Source organism: Gymnogyps californianus, chromosome 5 (genome assembly GCF_018139145.2).
Source record: "Gymnogyps californianus isolate 813 chromosome 5, ASM1813914v2, whole genome shotgun sequence".
In the NCBI taxonomy this organism is placed as follows: Eukaryota; Metazoa; Chordata; class Aves; order Accipitriformes; family Cathartidae; genus Gymnogyps; species Gymnogyps californianus.
Genome location: NC_059475.1, coordinates 16027721 through 16050489, shown reverse-complemented (window position 1 = coordinate 16050489; position 22769 = coordinate 16027721). Strand labels below are relative to the sequence as shown.

General features: G+C 36.3%; 1 protein-coding gene across 1 annotated transcript in view; it reads right to left on the bottom strand.

Annotated features, from left to right (window-relative positions):
* Nucleotides 1-2358: 2358 nt before the first annotated feature.
* OTOG (otogelin) overlaps nucleotides 2359-22769 on the bottom strand; it is a 104873-nt gene continuing 84462 nt past the window's right edge. The window contains 15 exon segments of the mRNA XM_050898197.1: nucleotides 2359-2720; nucleotides 4023-4102; nucleotides 9361-9406; nucleotides 10717-10836; nucleotides 11272-11376; nucleotides 12155-12333; nucleotides 13283-13358; nucleotides 14509-14549; nucleotides 15289-15387; nucleotides 15845-15946; nucleotides 17173-17283; nucleotides 17653-17757; nucleotides 18513-18725; nucleotides 19612-19806; nucleotides 21884-22021. Coding sequence (XP_050754154.1) covers nucleotides 2520-2720; nucleotides 4023-4102; nucleotides 9361-9406; nucleotides 10717-10836; nucleotides 11272-11376; nucleotides 12155-12333; nucleotides 13283-13358; nucleotides 14509-14549; nucleotides 15289-15387; nucleotides 15845-15946; nucleotides 17173-17283; nucleotides 17653-17757; nucleotides 18513-18725; nucleotides 19612-19806; nucleotides 21884-22021 — 1811 coding nt within the window. The 3' untranslated portion in view covers nucleotides 2359-2519.

Here is a 22769-nt window from a genome sequence, read left to right as displayed (position 1 = left end):
TTTAACACAGAGACAGGGATAAAAGTAGCTTCCCCTGTCAAGCCATAGGCAGTTTGGATCTTTCCCCTTGTTCCTCTCAGCATAAGCCTAATGTTTACAAAATCAGAAGTAGGGACTTAACACGACATTTATTATTTTACTCCTGAAGTAATGAAGCAATGAGCACTTTGCCATTAGCTCAAGTGGCAAGAGGAGGGACCACGTCGCAGCCGAAGGAAGCATGGCAGCTGGCCTAATTCCCGCTCAAATTCTGTCCCTCATGTTGGTAGTTGCCACTTCACAGCAAATATCATTTTGCTTGAGAGCAAAAGAAACAGTTCTTTTTATTAATTTCTACCCTCTATGATGGTATCTGCCATCTGGAGGCTGAACTTCACCTTTGCAAATGCCAAAGCTTGAATTTTAGGCACTTGGGTTCAAGGACTTAGCTCTGCTCAATGTCTTGTAAACAGCATTTTTTTCTGCTCCTCAATCCATGGTTTTCCAAAGGTGCACTCCTCCCAAACTCTGTCCTTTCTCACTATTTAGAAGATGTCTTTGAACAAGGAACATGTCTTACTAAATGGGTAGCGACTGCACATATTACAGTTAGATCTTAACAACTTACCTGGCCCTACGTACTGAAGGGTAATCATCACTACACAACAACTGTATTATAACTAAATGCCTACACTTACTCAAAACAAAGTCGACTCATTGCAGTCAATCCTGAGGGACAGTTTAGGAAAAAGCTGTGCAAAGGAAATGTGCAGAAATTTGCCCTCCTTTTTTCCCCTGTTTTTCCAGAACAGCATATCTGACACTTGGTGTCAGAAATGTGTTGTTATACTTCACTGAGCAACGATTTTCCAATTTTTGTTTTGAATAAAATGACATAGTTGAATTTGCATTTCTGAGGATGAAAGTGAACTGTGATGGAATCAGAAAAAGATGTAGATTTTAAAAAACCCATATGCAGGTCTTCCTTGATGTCATATTAGATCATTAGTACTAGTGATAGCAGCAAACCCCAAATTAACCAGGTGCACTGCTGAAAAAGAAATTAGTAAACACCGTGTGTTGAATCACGTGATAGTAAGCTGCTTCAACAATGATAGCAAAATTAATTGTAAAAAAGTAAGACTTCCTGTTGTTTATTAGATAGTGTAAGAATGAAATGTACAGTATACAAAATTAATATCAAAAACATTCAGGATTGATTTTAACAACATGTTTTTCTTTGGATTAACTGCAGACAAGCAGCTTTTTAAGAAGTTATGCCGACATCTATTTTCCATTATAGGATCTCAAGCATATTACTATGTGCTATCTACAATTTTAATCTACACAATGAAAGCTACTGAATTTTTGCTGAATCTTGGTGGCATTTGTTGGAAAAGAATAGAACAGCAACATTAGCTTAGAGGAGGAAAAAAAAAAGTTCATTACCACAAAATGTTAATTGTTCAAGTTCATAAGCAAAATTGCTTTTGAAATGTCAAACCTTACAATTGTACATTTTCAATATCAAACACTTGCCATAAGAAGTTACATTCTACTATACCAGTGACAAAGATTTTCAACTTTGTTTTTCTTTTAGACAGATACATAATCCCGTTTTTCTTCTTCCTAATGAATTTTCACATCTTTAAAATCAGTGTTAAACAAAGTTCATTCTCCTAAAGAAACAGTTTAAGTATAGTGCATTTCATAAGCTGAATGTTTTAATTTAAGGTATATCTATATAAAGGAATGTAAAATGGTTTTCATTGGTTTCAAATCTGTGTATTTTCAGTTTATGTCACATTGTTCAGCAGAAAGATAAAGTAACTACTAATGACTAGTCTAGATAGCCTAAAAACAGTCTATCTGTTCCATACATTACACGTTTGCCCTAATGCTTTTCACTACAGTATAAAATACACTGGAAAAACTGAAATTATTACCAGGGAATATTACATAGAGTTATCAGTACTGACAATGTTTCCCTGATTAAAAAAAAAAAAAAAAAAATAATCTTTAACTGAATTTCTTATACATGCTCTACTTTGCAATAGGAATATGATTTAAACCGAAAATTCTTCTCATGTTGTCCAAACAATTTTTCTTAATAGCAACTGAATGTATTTGCACAATTGCAATGCATTCAAACTAGTGAACCGCTGCCAGATAAGCCAGTCAATGACTTAAAAGAGGAATGGGTGCCTGACAACGAGTTGGCCAGCCTTCCAGAACAAAATAGATGGTGTTCTTTCTCTTGAGGTGTCTCTAATGTAAATCACTTCACCTTTTAAGTTGGCACATATCACAAGAACTCTTAAAACAATCCCTGTGAATGAACGTGAAGACAAATCACAATACAAACAATGCAAAGCCATTCTTCAGAAATCTAGAAAAGTCCAAAAATATTGTTATTCTTTTATCTTTTAGCATTAAACTGGCAAAATTCAGTGGATTTGGTATTGTATTTTTAATAGATAAACTATTCAAATTATCTTATGCTTGGAACAGCTGGGCTTGCTGTTTTCTTTCCTGTTTTTTTAAGACCATTGGCAAGAACAATCTGTAGGCTCTTGGATTGTATAGCTGATCCAGGTTGAATTACTGGTGCAATATAATTGCACAGTTCGTCTCTGTAGTCCGAGCTCCCTGCAACATTTGCAGAATCTTGCATATGTGTTGATGTTGTAGTTGTAAATGCTTGCAGACGGGCACTTTCCATCACATGAAACAATGTTCACCTGATAAAGAAACATAAAGAATAATCAGCAAATTGAAGCAGCCAGGAAATAAAGTTAGGAGTTCTCAAGAAAGTCCAAAGACATTAGGCACCCAAATCCAATGGCAAAGCAATGGAAAATTTGGAGGTATTTCCTCTAGCCCCTTATGAAATCCCACCATGTGTGAGTAATAAACTCTGGAGTATGTTGCCCAGATAGGTCTCAATTTTTATCTTACTGAGATTAATGTCGACTTTCCTGTCAATTCTAGTAACAGTAGATTTTGGCTATTAACAGACACAAAGAAACAATTTCAGTTTTGAATTTTAAAGTATTCCTAACAACCTTGGCTTGAACATAGCACCAAATGTTCTGTCCACAACTGCCTACAGTATTAATTTCAGTGATACACTGATGCAGTGTTGCTATACTGGTATCAGCAAGGAAGAATATAAAGAATCAATCCTTTGGAAAGCCAAGGGGAATTATTATGAATGATACCAAAACTGTAATACAGACTGTAACAGCAACAGTCATATAAATGGATAATTTTTTCAAGTTTAATAGTCAGGATTTGCGTTTCTGTTCAATGAGACACTGAGACTAAATTTCCTGGCTGCTCAACAGTTTACTCTCAGAGTACGTTTTGTAGAGTCATTTTAGAGGTTACAGCTCTTTCCCTATACTCTTTTATTACAGCTCTTCCAGGCGCTTTTACACATCTCACACGAGCCGTCTGTCTGCACCCTTGCTGCTGCTCACACTGCCTTACTGCCCAGCAGGACATTGTTGGTGTCCTCCTACAGTAAACCCTTCGGTAGACACACAGATAGTGCCTCATTCTTCCTATTCATTTCACAGTATGCTCATGCTGCTGTCTAAAAAAAACCTTCAGGACCCAAGGTTCCTTTCTTCATGAAGCTGGCATTTAAATACTTTCCCTAGACAGATGGAAAATTAAACCCATCTGCAGCCGTTTTAACTGTAGTATATAACTGGCAAGATTCAGTTATATCAAAGTTAATTTGCATAATAGTTGCATTACAGGGTGAACTGAGACCTTGGATTTGCACTAAATCAACACGCACCTAAATGCATACACAAAAGCAGAAGTCACATCCCCCTTTTTCTTATTATTTGAGAAGATGATTGCTGAGAATGCAGGGAAACATTAAAACAGCTCTATGAAACACAGAAACCTGTCTCTCTGAAAGAGAGATGGAGACAACAGCCTTGTGGAATTTGTGTTCCCTTTCTTCCTTCTTTTTATTTCTCACATTCTTTTCCTCCTATGAAAAGGAATTGTGATAGCTATTTACTTACTGGTATGTTACTCCTGCAGTCATTCTTGCGGATAGTCATCCTAACAGTCACCTTTTTACAGAATTTTCCATCTTCCTTACCTGCAAAATGGGCATTGATTTAAAAATATCAGCTCAAAATTCTAAATGTTTCAGACACAAGAACATTCCTGAACCTTTTATGGGGTCAAGAGACACAAAGAAGAAAATACCCAATACATCACTGCACATACAAAACTTTGGCAAAGTGACATTAGCTATACGTTGTATCGCTTTGAAAACTATTCTATTGCACGCATTAAAGTATCTGTCTCCTTATATCTTCAATAACCATTATAAAAGGTTCATTCTTCACTCAAAAGCCTTTTAAGAGTAAGTCCACTCTCTTTCAAAAAATTTTGTAAAATTGATCATCCACTCCTGTGAGAAGGCTTGTTAATAATGCATAAAATGCATTTTCTATGAAACAACTGTAACAAACTTTAATAGCAGCGATTGCATTCCAGTGGTATAAACAAAGTTTAAAATGAACACTTAACAGCAGAATCTGATGAAGAATAGGGCTTCAGAGGGCTTTACATTTCTGTATGTTTTCATTAAATAAGAAAAAGAACACCAGTGAACAAATGAAATTTTTTATTTACATTTTCATTAGCATTATTTCCACAATTTTTCTCATAGAAGTATGTACAAAGTATATGGATGAAATAAAAAAGATAAAAAGAAATCATGAAATGAAATGAGGAGTTAAATTTAATTTAAGAAAGGAATCCTGAATATTTGAAGAAAAGCAAAGAAGTTCAGTATAAAGTTCAGTTGTTAGAGATCAGAAAGCACAGTATCTTCTTATGATGATCCTCTCTATGCTGAAGAAACCACATCACATTGCAGATCTGTAAGAGAAATGAATAGTCCATTCCATTATAACAGCTTCCACAGTTTCACAGCAGATTTTACACACCATGATGCAGTCCCACATCATTCTCCACTTACAGAGCTGCATCTTCTTTCAGCCAAGAAATCCAAAGATGTTGACAAAAGGTGAATACTGTTAGCTCCAGAAAAGCAAGGGCAATGAAAGACACATTGGTTTGACCAATACCTAATACTGAACTGTGACAGAGGTTTATTACATCTTGATGTGCAATGGCCAGTTCCCTGCTCTAATCACTGTCAAACCAGGTAATACTGCTTCTCAAAGAGAAGCATTTTTTGTGGTTTTTTTTTTTGTTTTTTTTTTTTTTTAAACATAAAAGCCTGCTACTGTTTCTAGACATAGCGGAGGTTTCTGAATGTGCTGGTTTTGGCTGGGATAGAGTTAATTTTCTTCACAGTAGCTACTATGGGGCTATGTTTTGGATTTGTGCTGGAAACAGTGTTGATAATACAGGGATGTTTCAGTTATTGCTGAGCAGTGCTTACCCAGACTCAAGGCCTTTTCTGCTTCTCACACCACCCCACCAGTGAGCAGGCTGGGGGTACACAAGAAGCTGGGAGGGGACACAGCTGGGACAGCTGACCCCAACTGACCAAAGGGATATTCCAGACCATAGGATGACATGCTCAGCATATAAAGCTGGGGGAAGAAGAAGGAAGGGGGAGGACGTTTGGAGTGATGGCGTTTGTCTTCCCAAGTAATGGTTACACGTGATGGAGCCCTGCTTTCCTGCAGATGGCTGAACACCTGCCGGCCGATGGGAAGTAGTGAATGAATTCCTTATTTTGCTTTGCTTGCATGTGCGGCTTTTGCTTTGCCTGTTAAACTGTCTTTATTTCAACCCACAAGTTTTCTCATTTTTACTCTTCCGATTCTCACCCCCATCCCACCGGGGGGAGTGAGCAAGCAGCTGTGTGGTGCTTAGTTGCTGGCTGCTGTCAAACCACGACACTGGAATATGAAAGAAAGGACAGCAATGAATCTTCTTGGAAGCAAATAAAAATCTACAATCAGAAATGGCTGGCTACTGCTTGACTATCATTGAATTATATTTGCTTAGGGAAAAAGTAAATTGAGAAATGAAGAAAAAAATTAATTGCTTTTGAAAATAAAAAAACTCACCAGTATTTCATGTTTCTCATAGTCCTGTTCATGTCCTTTCTTCTTTTACATTATACATGGTGTGTAGAATGGAGAATTCAGTGCAGCCGTGGCTATGACTTCATCCAGGCTATAGTGAAAGTACATAATTTCTCATAAAGAAATAAATATATAATGTATTTCCATGCATTTACTTTAATGTCCAGTGGCTTTTAATGAGCTCTACAACATAATATACTTTTCCATGAACAACCTTAGAAAACTTGTGAGCATCTTATGTGTTGTGTTATAATGAGATTCTTTTTCACAGTCTGTATGGTCGAAAATCCTTGCTTGGTTTTTGGGTTGACTCATAACACCTTTGTCATTTGAAGTAATGTCAATATGAAAGAGTAATATAGATTTCAGTGTAGTACTCCTAGAGTCATGAGTATAATTTAATGAAGAAAGTATCACTCTGTGATGTACAAAATTAGTCAACATCATTTCTCTTACAGAAATAGAGAGAGATGTTTTCACAAAATAAATGCCAAAACAATTGCATTCATACCATGTTACAATTCAAAAAATTATCATGCTCTACTAAAGAGAACAAAGATAATTTCCAATTTTCATAGAGTAAACACAGGCTTGCTATTTTCAGTATACTGTCCTAACTATGGATGGGAAAGAAATGACCTGCTTCTACTGTGTATGCCACGGGAAGCAGAACTATATGATACATCATCTGCAAAAATATTTATATAATAAGCTTTAACAAGCAAAGCCACTAGTCTCTATGTTCTACAGCACTGTAAACATAATGGAATTAGCTTACATTTTTAAACACAGCAATTTTACACATGCAGCAAGCTAAAGACTATGCAAGTGATTACTACCAACAGTACCTTGTTGGCTAACAACAATGCACTGCCCACACAGTGCAAAATGAAAACCAAAACAAAACCAAAATGTGAGCCACTCTGAACCATAAGCAGTTATACTACACTGCAACTTTTGGAATAATTGGGTAACATGAGGCCTGACGCTCCTATCAGGGAGTACATTGTTGGAAATCAACAATGATGCTGTTTGGGTTGGTCCTACTTATTTCCAGAAAAATGTACCTGTGTTACAGCTAGCATAAGCTGTAGGAGTGACTGGGCTAACAGGGAATGGGAGCAACATTGACACTGAAGAACCTGGTAAGAATATTACATATTGAACAGAGTACATGTTACAGAGGATTTCCTATCAGTATGAAACATTCTGGAGTTATTAGACTTCGGCATACTTGAGAAAAGAATTCAACCTTAAAATGTCTGTATATTACAGGATCACAGAATGGCTGAGGTTGGAAGGGACCTCTGGAGGTCATCTGGTCCTACCTCCCCGCTCAAGCAGGGATCACTGTGCCAGCAGGTTAGGACCATGTCCAGGTATTACTTGCATTGCTAAGCCTAATGTCAAAACCAGGAAGAATCTGATCTACATTGGTATAAGACAATCTGGTACCCTAAATTTAAGTTGTCCTTTGGGGCTACAAGAAAGCAATAGTATAATTTCCTTGGAGCAGTGTTTGTAAAAACTCTCTAAGTTTTGATGGAACTCCTGGGACTTCATTTTCAAATACCACTTAAAACTGAAAGCAAAAATCACAATGGTTTCTAACGGTAAAGTACTTCAAAAGAAAGCAACCACCTCATAACCCTTCTCATAAAATGTCTCACGCAATTACAATTGACTAACAGCTCTCACACCAGATTTGTTCAGAGTCAGAATGAACTACATGATTCATAGAGGTACTATGTTGTCTATAAGCAGGTGTGAAATCAAAACTGTATGAATATACTTGTAAATGCATCTCAGAAGTCACTGGATTTTTCAAGGGTTTAATTTTACTTTGTGATGCATGCCCCAGAAGAATAACTTACTTCTGTCTTAATTATTTAAGAGTGTGGTTATGATCTTTCACTAAGTATAGTAGCAAGATCTTCTGTCTTGCTGAAAAGTAGCTTAATGGATTTTTAATGGTCTTAATATATTGTTCAGAAGCTGGCTTATATGGCTGCTAAGGCATTGAATGGTAATGTCAGATAATCAAAAACTAATCTCAAAGAGCTTATGGAGAATCAGCTACAGAACTAGGACAAACACAGGTCCATCAGAGTGAAAAAACATGAAGAGATATTACCATTCCCTTACAGTGATCAAGAGCAGCAAAAAAGCAGATAAATCTTCCAGTTTCAATAACCTTTCTACTACAAAATGTAATACATAATGAATAACACCAAAAGGTACCTCCCAGTTGGCAACATATATCCCACTGCAGTAACTGTGCACGTGGTACCATATCCGGTAGTCATGATTGTTCAAGTTCCATCCCATCCAGCAGGAAATACTGGCATTTTTCTCCAGCTCTCTCCCACACTTTATCTCCTACCCTCTTTAGCTTTTAGGTCACTATTCCAGCCACTTATGCAAATGAAGTGAGATTTTTGCACCTTTTAAAGATAATTTGATACTGCCCAGTATAAAATCTCCTTTTCAATTGCTTATGACATCGTCAACTTCAAGTATTTGAACTTAGATTCTTCAGGTTAGGTGTCTGCCTCAAGACTAAATTCTTCACAAAATCAGCCAAAATGTTTCAGCTATGTACCAGTGTGTTAAGAAAAAATGTACTTAGCTCTTGATTTATATTAAGAATTAGCATATTTGGAACCTATTCTGTAGAGAATTATTTTATTTTTTCCAGAGAGCCTTTATTAGCTCTCATAGATGTCAAAACATATCTTGGTAATCAAGTAAGGGGGGGCTTTTTTAATTATAAGTTCTTTTAAAAGATATTGCCTGAAAGCTTCTGAACTATGTCTATTAATGGAACCTAAGACTATATCACAATCAGTTAATTATTTACAGCATTAACTTAAAAACTGCATAGATCAATCTTCATTTTTACCAAATATGAAGATATGAATGTAGATGAAGCATGTTTTAAGGTGCCTTCCAAAACACAGTACCTTTTATTATACTAAATGCAGTAACTAATATTTTGAGGAGTTTTACATGAGAACTACAAAATAGTCAAGGTAGCAATTTTAGTGAAGTCACACTAGGCCAGCCACAGTCACTATCAGTGGAGTAAACCCTTCAGTATTAAACTACTTTCTTCTGATTTAACTCCACTAGTTTCACTGGTATTCACATGAGTAAAACTGGGAAAAGCACAGCCTTTGAGATCAGTGAATCAAGCTTTCATGCAGGAAAGAATCAACCTTATTTCTAAGGTAACAACAAATCAGACAGGCTTGTGAGGCAGGAAGTTTCATTAATCACTTACAAGTTTTGCAGCATCCTTCTAAGAACGGTACAACATAGCCTCCAACCTGACCAAGAGAGAAATAAAGAGGAAAAAACTTGATTTTTTCAAACATTCGTTCCCATATATCTGCACTATTAGAAATATCTTCCAGATAAAGCTCTGCAATGTTATTCAGGCAAATGCAGCACTCTGGTGAACGGATGAAGGTTTGGCTGTAAATGATCTAACTTGACTGTTCTAACACAAGTGTGTATTAAGTGGTTGTCACTGAATGCCACTATACATCACCAGCTATCAAAATGCCACATTTGGAGAGGGAATGACTGTGTTAAGTCTGACTCCATCATCTGTTACTTAGAGTAGACCCCTGACTTCTTGTAGAGGCCATACTGACAATTACAAAAAACTGATTCTGAAATCAAAGCAGGAAGAAATCTCATCTAAATGAGAAGCCACCCACTCCCCATAGTGGAGAGTCATGGCTGTCTTCAGTGCTGCAGCATGAAGCACACCCCAGAGTACTCTCGGAAGAATAGCTGCAGCTTCTTAAAAAGCTCTCTCAGGATTACCCTGAAGGGGAGTTCAATTTTTGATGTCCACCCCGGTATCCCAAGCCATGATGATCTATCTCTCTGCCTTCATTTTTTTAGTTTGCCTAGAACAGCAAAAGGCCTTTCACCAGCTGTGAAACCGAGACTCTGAAGAACCAATCCGTTGTTATCTGCAAGGAAGAACTATAGCCACCTAGTTCCTTTACGACTGTTCCCTGCTTGTGTACCATCATTCATTAAGGAAAGCGTCCTCCCATCCACATGTAAATGTAGAATTACAGAGAGCAATATGAGATTGCTCCCTGCATACATTTCCTGGCACTTAGTCTAATCTCATTTTGCAAATTTAAATAAAGCTTTTGCTTCTCCTGCAAAACTAGTCCACAAAACCTTACGTCTCACTGTAGAAAAGATTTTCCTGATATTCAGACAATCTTTCCACTTCTTCAATGTTTTTGACCACTGTGATGTATCAAATTGCTATAAGCAGAAAATCAGTTAGAAAAGAGAAGTCCAACCCAGAAAAGCATCCAAGTTCAGACAGCTGTATGAGGACTAGTTTGATATTACAAGCCTCTACGGAAAAAAAAAATATTTCTGAGAATAAGAAGAGGTGTCTCCAGCTGTGTGACTGGGCAGTCTGGTGGCACACTATATGTGTCTAGTTAGAGCTTTTCACCTTCAAATCTCTAGGCAAAAATGCAGGCATTGCAAGAATTTATAATTTCTCCCTTCTTGAGGTAAAAACATCTTTTGTCAGTGTTAATCTTTTCATGCAAACATAAATCATAGCTGGAATGCAAACAATGTATTGAACACTGACCTTCACACATTCAGTTTCATTAAAGGGTGGACAGCCAACTGAAGAGGAAACCAGAACTGCTCCTATTGCTGTGTTAGTACATTCATATCTGATGCAGTTTGAAATCCAAACAGTACCAGGCTGTTAAAAATTGTAAACCAGAATCTTTACTCAGCAACTCAGGAAAAACAGTATAAGTATTTATAATACAATTCCATTGAATGTGATCTTGTCTGAATCAAAAGTAATACTTACAGCAACATATAATTTAGATGCATGTTAAAGTTCTGCTTAAGTACAGAACTTAAAAGTCCACTAAATACATAATGTTAAGCAGGTTCTAAAATAGTCAAGTTGACGATAATTCTCTAACATATCAAAATCCCTTAATCTTTGTAGACAGCTATATGATTGACTTTCCAAGAAATTAGTGTTGTGTACATGCAAAACTATTCCTAGTATTTGGCCAAATAAAGCTCCTCTTCGCACATTTTATATGGCAATGTGTGTACAGTATCTCTTTTTTTTTTGTTTACTTCTAAATATTTTGAGGGTGTAAGACATGTATAAACTTACCTTAAAATTGGAAACTGTGCCATTGCTGAAAGTGTGGAGACAAGACAAGTTCTTACAGCTACCACAGCAAGTTGTTAAATCTTTTGGAGGCTGATAGACTTGGTTCTGCCAAAATCAAATAGATTATTCCTTGTATGAGACCATCTTGCAGCTCGACATTTTACTACTGTAATGGGCCGATTTTTTTTCAGGTATCTGATTTTAGGGATGGTTTTTAAATAACTTTCAAAACTGCATATCTTACATTTGTACACACTGTACATTCATGAAGCTTTTATAAAATATCTGTGATCTTAATTGAAGTAAATGGGGAGAAGTTCCAACTCAGAGAATGAACTGGTCTTTCTACCATTTTCAAATCTAAGTCTGACAGCTTACTTCAACAATCGCTGAAAGTTTGACTTTTTACACATTAGACATTAAGTACGTAATTAGAAAAAGTAATTATATAATATTCCCATTGTAATATATTATACTTTGTAAAAAGACAAGGTATCATTTGCGTATTTTATAAAGCCCTTTGCACCACATTTAGAATTATTCTTCTATTTATAATTATTCTCTTCCCAATTCTTATTGAGCTAATGTCTGCCAGGAATTTGTACCAGTTTGCGCATAGTGCAGCTAAAATTATACAGGGATGCAAGATGGCAGTATGCTATAACATTAGTTTGTATAAGATTTACATGGGGGAGAAAACAGTGAAGGGAGTAAGACTTTTATAAACTTCTATCAGAAGTGCGGTAGCACATCATTAGAGGGAGATCTCATAGTTACTCTTTCCATCTTGTTCCTATGACTGTAGTCTACTCAACAAAACCCAACGCAATGTAATTAAGACCACCAGTCACAATATACATGTCTAAAATTCTGAATTTCTTACAGCTTTGCACTTGACAGCACAGTCTATTGAAGACATGTTTATTTGGTAGTATTTAGTGGAGGGATCAATCACATTTGTACAATAAGAAATAAGGCAAATGCCATCTGCACTGTGTTCCATGATTGTCTGTCCAGGAAGCAGCACACCTCTCTCATTACTCAGGCAAACTTTGTCTCTCACTACAAGAAAACACAAAAATAAACAGCATGTTCAGGACAAACAGCTTGATATCAAAACTCTGTAAAAAAATGTTTCAAACAGTAAAACAGGAATGGAAAAAGCTACTCTACCTTTTTATGAATTATGGGTCAGATTTTCAAATATAAACTGTTAATAGTAGTCTAATGCTTCACTACAACTGCCAAATTATTTCAAATATAATCATGCATGAAATCTAAATAAATATATAATATTCTATTAGCTGCACCGCCAAAATGACAGTGCAGGCTTCTTCAACTAATTTGTTTTATAAGTCTACTTCAGGATAAGAAATGTACCTGAGAAATGTCTATTTCTCCCCACTGATTACTGAGGGCACAGAGGATAATTAGCTCAGAAGAATACATTTTTGTTGTAGAAATCTAGGCAAGGACAACCCCAACTCTATTGGCCAACTGGGTGCCCCACAGGAATTATTTTTTCCTGAGTTTTCCCAGATGCTATTGGGCATGCTCTAAGATGAATTTGCATGGTGCTGAATGCTATCCTTGATCTTGTAAAGCACATAAGCATGTCTACCAGCTCCTGAGTAGTCCCATAATGGGTTAGCGGGACTTTTCTTTATGTGGACATGGAGTGTGTGTTTTAGTTTCTTGCTGGAGTCCTTACTCCAGCTCAGCAATATGCAGGCTGCTTAGTCAACACCACCCAACTTTCCCAAAACTCTGCTATTGCCCTGCACAGACCTCCTGCTGCAGGAACTAATAGAATACAAGGACAGGCAATAATCAACCAAATATTTAGTGAGGGGTCCTGTTTTCTTGCCTTTTCTTACACTATTTGTGAATTATGTCAGTCAATTCTTTCCTCCTCAGTACCATGTTCAAAGTGAACATCCGATTTATAATTCATAATTTACCCTAGTGCTTGAAAGGGTATTTCTTTGAATTAAATTCTTTTCTGACTTACCACATTTGTACTTAACACAGTTACAGATATTTTCTGTACTGTTCTGAAACTGTTCATCTATCTGAAGTTTCTGCCCCTAAGTGTATAAAAGCAGAAAAAAAAAAAGAGAAGTGAAACAACAGTGTTTTCTTATCTGTATGATCTTTTTCTTTTAAACACCTTTCCTTCAGGATTTGAGTAGCAGTATCTCTTGCCCCTAGAAATGTATTTTGAATCCACTTTCATCACCCACAGGGACATTTAATTTAGTAATGATAACCAAATGGGAATTTTTTTTACACCTGAAAAACAGGCATGGTTGTTGGTGTCAGTGCAGCAGACATTTAGGATAGAAAAGACTAAGGCAGGCCAACAACGAAATGCAATGGCTTGCTGTTGTACAGAAATCTCCACGCAACGTGGAATGTATTCTTTTGTGGAATAATTTAATGGATATAAATAGTATTACAATAGCACAGATGTACTTTTTAATTTTGCCTTTTATTGTTTATACGTATGCATATTAAGAATTTTCTCCCAGTTTTCTGAAAGTCCTGATTCCTTATGCCCAAATTTCTTCATCTATGAAATGAAAGTACTAACAACAACTTCACATACAAATCATTTTGAATTTCCTCCATAAAAATCAGTACTATTTCCAATTCCTTCCTAGGACTCCAAATTATAATTTTTATAAATTATTCCCATCGCAATATTATTTTCTGGATAAAATAATGACAAGCAAAATCAAAGCATACCCAGTACTGACTGAGAACCTAATCCAGCAATGCTAATAAGCATTTTTGTAATGCAGAACAAGTCACAATGAAATACAGTTTAAAAGTTCTGCTTAGTCAGTGGTCTGAGTGCATGATATATGTTAACATATTCATTATAACAAATAATATTAACAAAACACTGATGCTTTAAATCATTTAGTTCTGACAATTTAAAAACAAAATTTTATCCTCAGATGCATGAGAGCAGTTCCACTCTACAAATACTTCAGGGCAGGATATGGTCATGAAAAACTCCAGAAATATCAATGCTATACAGCCATTTTATTCTGCAAGATATTTAAACTTAACTGGCTTCTTAAAAATTGATATATCTTCATGTAAAGCAATTTAAAAAAAAAATGACATTGCATTTCATGTTTCACTGACAAAACTATTAGTAAGATACTGATAAATAGATTTATTAAGAAATTAATAAAAGAATACTGACAAAGAAGATGAATTTCATACCAGTTTGCACTGAGGTTTGGGGATCGTTTCGCATGCACATTCTAAAACAAAATACGATAACAGAAACAATAGTTTAGAAAGTTATATGCCATTTGCTTAAAACAGAGCATCAGAGAGAACAGAAATTCCAGATTTACAAGTCATCACTGAGGAAGTTCTGCTGGTTTTTGAAATATACTCATCTGGGGAGTCCAGAATTATGTTTGATTTCTATTCCATCCTGAAAACTAATACCAGCTTCTATGACCACCTTTACTTATTACAACAATTTACAGCATTGTATTAAGTGCAGTCCACCTGAACACGTTAAAAAAAAAAAAAGATGATCATTCTAGCCGCTAGCCTCCTTGCAGTGATGACAATCCTTACAATCAATACAAAACAATGGAGAATTGTGTTTAAGGCATCACAAAGAGATGTATGATATACTACCACCTTTGTAAACTAGCAAATTCCTGACCTGTGAACCTAACCTTTTTTTTTTTTTTTTTTTTTTTAAAGCCATAAATAATTTATTAACTCTTACAAAATTTTCAAGATGATAAGTCACCCAGTTTGGACAGGCAAATTCTACAGTATGCTATCACCCTTGTGAAGCAAGAAAAAACAAAACAAGCAAATTAAGAAGTTCTGTACCATGAGAAGACTTTTCTATATAATTTTTTCATGAGCAGAGCACAATGGTATAGCTGGCTTAAACTAGATTTGAACCCAAGAGGCCAAAGCTCTTGTCAGTGTCTTATTGTCTAAAGCAACTAAAATGAAAATCAGTCATTTTACCACATGTCTGAAAGGGGCAGCACTTCTCGGGGCTCCATACCTCCACCAAAGACATGCCTAGCATACATTTGAATTCAGGACAACGACGTATTTCACAAACTAAAATTGAGGAAAAGAAAGTCCAATAAACACAAGGTGGTTGTATTTTGATGAATGGAAATATGAATCAAGAGATAGTAAATTACTTATTCATAATAAATACCTTTAGAAAACATCTTAATGAAAACACTAATAATTGAAATTTAATCCTTAGCCATCAGGTAGTAGTAGCATGGAGTACAACTACTCTAGGCAAATATTTAAAACAGTTTTAAATCTCCAGAATTTGGGGCCTGAAATTACTCATTTGTCTCCATGATACAGATATTCAGATAATGCTTTAGGCACATGAAGTTTTAAAAGTAAAGATTATTTCTTCAGGACTACAGATGATAGCTTGCTTATATGCACAAGTGGAGCTGTATCTCTAATCCACCATTTTTGGCACTGAACATCCACACTACAAAATTTGACATGTTCTCTATTACTTAAAATATCAAAATCAAGTCAAACTTACTACACTGATATGTAGGGCAACACCTCTCTGTAGTGTTGCCATCCACAACAAGAACTTCTCCTTCTTGGCATTTGGGTATTTGATCAGAGCAAGTCCTGCATGCTGGAGAAAACAATTATTTAAATCTAAAGCATAGGAAGAAATTTTACTACTGCCTAGGAAACATGCCCATAAGTTTGTCACAGGCACACATGAAAGAGAACAGAGATACTCTGCATTCATTCCTTGTAGTCCCTATATAAGAGGCTAATTTTCAGTGCAGCTTGCCTTTTCTTTGTCCCCTGCTATAACAAATGAATACACTGTTTGCGAGTCAGATCACAAACAGGATTTTCTCCCCCTTTCTGTTAAGAAAAATTTCGCGAGATTTTCTCTCCTACCAAGTCACCCTGTTGTTTTCAGGAATGCTCCTCTGCCTGAATTATAGGATCTTTGATCCCCAATAAAGGGCATCTCCTGTGATCTCAGTGTTATCCTCCCACTTGAACACATATGAAAACCACAATAGGTACTTCTCGATACGTACAGTGCAAAGACTCATTATATCAAAGAAGAGACAGAAGGATGCTGTGTGGACAGTGAGAAGAGCCAAACACAGCACATCGCTATCACATGATCAAAGTGACCCCCTGATTACTGTAAATAACAGAAGTGTAATTCAAGTTTTCTATTAACGCTCAAATTTTTGCACATGGAAGAGCTAATCAAGATGACTCAGCCTTTGATTCACAGATATCTATGTGCAAAAATAGAGTAAATTCAATAGGACCTCATTATCACATTATTATCATACAGAAAACAACCGTATGGTAACATTGGAACTCCTATACTGACGCCAAAAGTGCAATTTTATTATTGAACTAAGTCATTAAAGGCCAAACCCCAAAAGAACTGAACAAATTTGCATAATACTCTCATACAGGATATTTACCATTGAATAAGATGGGCCATAGCTGATACAACAGGATATAGGGAACAAGAGCATACATAAATTCAATCTTCTTTCAGATAAAATATTCATGCAGCTAGTCCACACACTGTACATGGACAGTCTCTCAAAAGCCCTCAACTCCCTCATCCATGGACTCCACCACCACTCCTCTACGTGACCCAAGAATACTACTCAGTCGCACAAAGCTGTTTTGTGACTCTTGATGGTTGTTGCCATTTCTTATGTTTTGTAAACTTAATGCCCATTTTTTTAACCACTTTCAAGCCTTACTATGTTGGGAGAGCTAAAGGAAGTACAAGGAGCCTTAATTAGCAAGATAATACCATCATTGCATATGCAAAACCACTTATAGTCTCAACCAGCCAGGATAGTGTACCACATATATAGGAAATGCAGCAGGTACTCTCCACCCGAGTAGCAATTAGTGTTTGATCATCTTGACAGCTTGGCATCTGCTCCACTGGTTCACATTTTGCTGGATCACATTCTGAAAAAAGTACAACAGATGTATTTCTTTATACGAAGTATAGCATTCCTCCTTTGTTATGCTATATCCCTAAGAAATGGTAGTGCAGAGCAGAGAAATACTACAAGACACTTTAGAAAAACTTTTACCTTGTATTGCAAGAGAGCAGACACATTCTTGCCTGATCGTTAAACACAAGACTTCATCGTTATATCTGCTCAAATTGAGGCACAAACCAACCCTGAGCTTTTAGATGAAAAAGGATGTTGTAAATGGCCATATTAACAATGATGTCTACACTAACTACCTTTTTGCTTCTAAGTTGATCTATTTAGTTTACTGAATGTCTTTTACAGGGTGAACCTTTTTACCTTTTCAAAAGAAACCTACCGCAAACGTAGTTGGGGCAACAGGATTCTTCACTGTAGTAAGTGACCAGCTTTTCCAAGCCATTACATTTGGGGATTAGGGGTTCACAGAGGCTCTGATTACAAACTGTTACATAAAGGGAAAGAAAAAAAAACCTTCTAAACTATCTTATGCATTTATAAGTCAAGTAGAGCAGTGGCAAGCACTATGTGCAGTCCAAATAACAACATACTTATGAAAAACACAGCAAACTAGCAAAAAACCCTGAGGCAATATTCAGAAGTGTCCAGCATTTGCAACACTCTCCATGGAGGCAAAGTTAAACTAGAGCTGAGTCCTTGTGAGAATTTAAAAAAAAAGAAAAAAAAAAAATCCTGTGGAAAACTCACTGCAACATCATCCCAGGTGGTCAAAACATGAAAACTGCTTGCAATGTCTTTTTGAACATGGACTTTCTAAGCTAAACAAGGATTAAAAAAAAAGCTTTTATATCTTTTTTTTACTGCTCACTTTGTAAATTAGATAAACAATCATCTGATCTTTTTTCCTAGTAATTAGTTATATCATTTATTTGTATCTGGATATTAAAAATAAATCAGTAGCCTGTACAGCTGAGAGAAACACAGTTCATATCCAAATAAACACAGAGCTATTTCAGTCCTTATAACCCTTGTCCCCTCCCTCTACCTCTCCCCCAAAATCTACTGGATATTGAGCCAAATAGTACAAAATTTTACCGTTTTCTACATAATCTGTAAATTCAAACTGAAGTAATTTCCATTCGCTTCAGAACTAGGATGTGTAACAGGAAAACAAACCACAGAGAAAGGAAATCTGCATATTCCAGTGGGCAGTATTCATAATCATTAAGGAATACTTACTACAGATCTTCTGAGGACAACATGTCTGATCACCAGGAACAAGCAAGGCCACTTCTGCAAATCGCTGACAGTCTAAATTGTGGATATCTGAACAGTTGTACTCCACCGGAATAATGGTCTCACTGTCAACACATTTTTGCATACAGCATCCGCTCAAAGAAGTTTTCCAGATCTCACCTACTGCATGAGGTGCTCCTGAGCTGTCTGTACAAGCTAGATCAGGACAACAGAAAATGGAAGTAATTCCTTTTTACTTCAAATTTTGACCACCATTTTCTTCCACAGCAGGTGTGGAACTATGAAGTATAAAAATCCCAGTGTTTTAAAGGTATCACCTATCCCCATCACCCCACAAAAAAGTGAAAGAGGAGACAGTCCGAGATTGAGTTTGTAAGTAAGCAAGACACTCAATACCCTGCAGAGGATCAGGGCCTCCACTTTGTTTTGTGTCTCCACTGCAATGCTAGTCACTTAAAATCCCAATACAATCCTTTGTTTTTGAAGCAGTGACCTGAAAAGAAGTTACTTTTGTATTTCACACATAGGAAAACTACTATTAATTTACAGTGCTTTATGTAATGTGATTTATAATAAACTGCATCTTTCAGGTTTGTGTTGTTAGTGTTAAGTATTGGTCCAAAATTTGATGTGCTCAGATAGAATTGTAATGAAAATAAATATCAATGCTGGCAGAAAGAACATAGGACATATACATGTATTATTCAAAATATGTAATTAACTCTTGCTGCGTGTCTTTGAATGCCATTTAGTATCAATAGGTTGGACCCCTTGGCAAAGTGCTAAGTGCAAATGAGGCCAAGAGTAACGTACTTAGAATACTAGAATGCATAAACACAGGCAAAAACTTCCATTTTGAAGAGCATCCTCCAGGTGGGAGAAGATGGGCAAAATTGTATGTCACAAGGACATTCCCTGCTTGCTCACCTGTACAGTTAATGTTTACTGAATACCTAGAGTGCTCAACTGAATGACATATGCAGAACCCACACAACATCAGGCCAGAACTCGACTTACTACTAATGAAGTACCTGACCACCAACTTGCAGATAATAAAGAAGAAAATCACATCCAAACATACCACATTTTTCTTCAGGAATACAGACAGCAGTGTGAGCTCGGTGAAGGATGGTCCCTCCAGCACAGACGCAGCCTTCTGTCAACACTGAGCAGGAGTCTGGGTCCAGAGAAGCAACCTCATTATTCTGACAACTATGTGCAACCTCACAGGCAGCTATACAAGCCTGATAGGAGAAGTTTTCAGAGCAGGGGAAGGCTAGGATGGAAATAAACAAATCACTCATTCTGAAGTTGTAATCACATGAGGCAGTACCTAAGAGAAGACAATATTGTCTTCTTGTCAACTTCCTGTGCTTGCCAATTCAGTAGGATCTACCAATCTAAAACACCGATACCAACCAGTTACCTTCCACACGACAAATTCAAACAAAAGGAAGTTGTGAGCATTTTTACTTCTCTTCTTGTAGTAACATTTTCATCAGGCTTCAGTTTGCATTTTGGCAGTAGAGATATCAAACCATGCAACAGTGTTGACACAAAGTAATTTGAACTTCAAAAACATTTGCAAATACTACACAGATTAATAATACAGTATTCTGGATCATTCTGAATACTTTGCAGTGGCTAAAAAAATGCAGTGATTACTAAAGGGCAAAGCTTTGTCAATTACAAAAATATATATGTAAAGGCAAATTCAGCATTGTTTTATGTGGAATAATAAAGAATGGGATGAACTCATTACTATATTAAATAGATATCCACATTAATTACTCTCTTGTATGTGTGTGTTATTTTTAAGTCAACGAACAGAGTTAAATCTAACATTCTTTATACTACTAATGTAAATTCATTGGCATGTTATGGGTGCATGCAGGAATAGGCCAAAAAAGCATCTCATTTTGATTTAACTTTTGCTGTTGAAAACTTAACATGATCTTTCATTGGTTCAAAACAGTGATTAAAGCTGCATAGATACGGCAAACAGAGAATGACTACAAAAGCCAACAGTGTGGTTCTGATCCTCGTCATGTAATGATACCTAAATCATACAGCAACACCATCTGGAGTCATGGTAATGAAACAAAGTCCACTTCACAAAGGAACTGTCTGCTCAAAAATGAAGAAGGTTCCAGTTTAGACTTTAAAGATTAACTGGGAGAGGAGGTTGATTTTATTCAGCTCCTCCCTACTAAAAATGGCCATACTGCCCCACAGAAAATATCTATTAGAGCCCTGTAAATAGGGGAACTCAGGCTTTTAAAAATCAGTCTACGGCATATCAACACTTAGTGACCACAAAATCCAGATGCAACTTTACGGTTCTTCCTTGCTAGGCACACACCACCAGAGGTCACTGTGGTATAACAATAAGAGTAATGTGTCCCTTCACAATAGATGGAATATATAACTATATTTACAGATACATTTTGTAAGATCTCTTTTTAAGCAGTTATTTGCTAGTAAAATCCATACAAACTGAAGAGTTGTTTGGTTTTTTTTTTTTAAATTGACTGTTTTTAAGCTTTAGACTCCATGACTATTATTTGCACGGCATTACGATATGCCCGCATGAAGCCTGTACACATGTATGCACCTTAAATCACTTTAAAGACGACATCACTTATGATTTCTATGTACAGTGAGTTCTCTTATTTTTGGGGATCATGCTTCATCAATAAGTCTTTCCCTTTTCAAGCACTGAAACCACAGACCTCCCTATGTTATCACTGCGTAGGGCTTTTCCTAGGCAATCATTGACAGCATAAAGAGATGCTGTAATCCAAATATTCTATTTACTCTACTGAAAACTACAGATCCCATTTGGCCTTACATTTTAGTATGTTTATATGGGAGATGTCTTCTGCCAGGATACTCTGGCTCTCAGGTTTTACTCCTTACTTTCCACCTAATCTCAAAGCTGTTTCATTTCTCTAATCCTTTCTCCAAAGACAGAGCTTTCTGGAGCAGCATCAAGCAGACATTGCCAATTCAAAGTACCACAGAACTTTCTGTGGCTTCCTCCTTTCCACAACACTATATTGCAAGTGAGATTTGACTTCTACAGTCAAGTACATTATAAGCCGGAGGTAGACTTCTGAGCAAGGTTCTTTAGCTTACCTTTTCCATCTGTGAAATGGCTATAATGATCCTGATTCCTTTTGCACACTGCTTTGAATTATATCATAAAAAATGCTGAATTTATTATCTCAATAATGACTTCCAAAGTACACGAGGACTCAAGGAGCATTGGTATTTTCAACTTATAGTAACATTTATTAGGCAAATTTTGTCTCTGTGAACACTAGAGGTACACATACATGCAGAATACTTACGGCAATAATCAGAGCTCCTCCATTCTATACAAATATTAAATTTGTTGCACATTGCCACATAGGCAGCTAGCGAAATGCATGGATTTCGAATGTACTCAGTGTCTTGAACCCATATATTACAGAATAGCTCAGGTGAACCTAATAAAGAAAAAATAAAAAATATTGCACCTTCATAGAGACCCTGCTAGGTAGGAAACAGATTGACCTTTTTAAATATCAGCTACAAACAATGAAGCCAAAAGTTCTTGGTTCACAGTAAGCAAGATGCCACCAGCCTTCATCGGTGTACAAAGAGACTCTGCTAGTATGTAAAAGTAAGGCTTCCTGAATGTTGACAAAAATATAAGACATCCTTATATTCCTCAGTTTCATCTCTTCTAAGTGCCAAGGCAAGAACTAATACGGTTTTTCCAACAGAAGGCATAATTACTGATTGTTCCTTGTTCTTCCTTACCTGTATGTTTTTGTCTATTTTTGGCCTCCTCTTCATCAAACTCAACAATATACAAAAGGTGAAACAGTAAATTTACTCATATGAGCACAAATACATACTTTATTTGCACACTGTGAGTTTGTTATTTGCTTTAGGTTTGCTTTAAATGGTCTGTTCTACCCTCCCATCTCTCTAAGATGGAACTCCTTGTCTCTAGAGCCTTTGAGAATGCAGACTCTCAGACTACCTATTGCGATTTGGAATTTGTTAAATTACTGAACACTTAAGGATTAATTAAATCTTAAAACTATTTTATTTTACTTTGCTCTACATCATATTGATAGTTGAATTAGCTGGGACCAATTTATATATTAGATGGTATTGTCAAAACTAACAGAGGTATATTATGAATTCTGAAAGTGTTATTTGCTTATTGCAACTCTCCTATGAAGC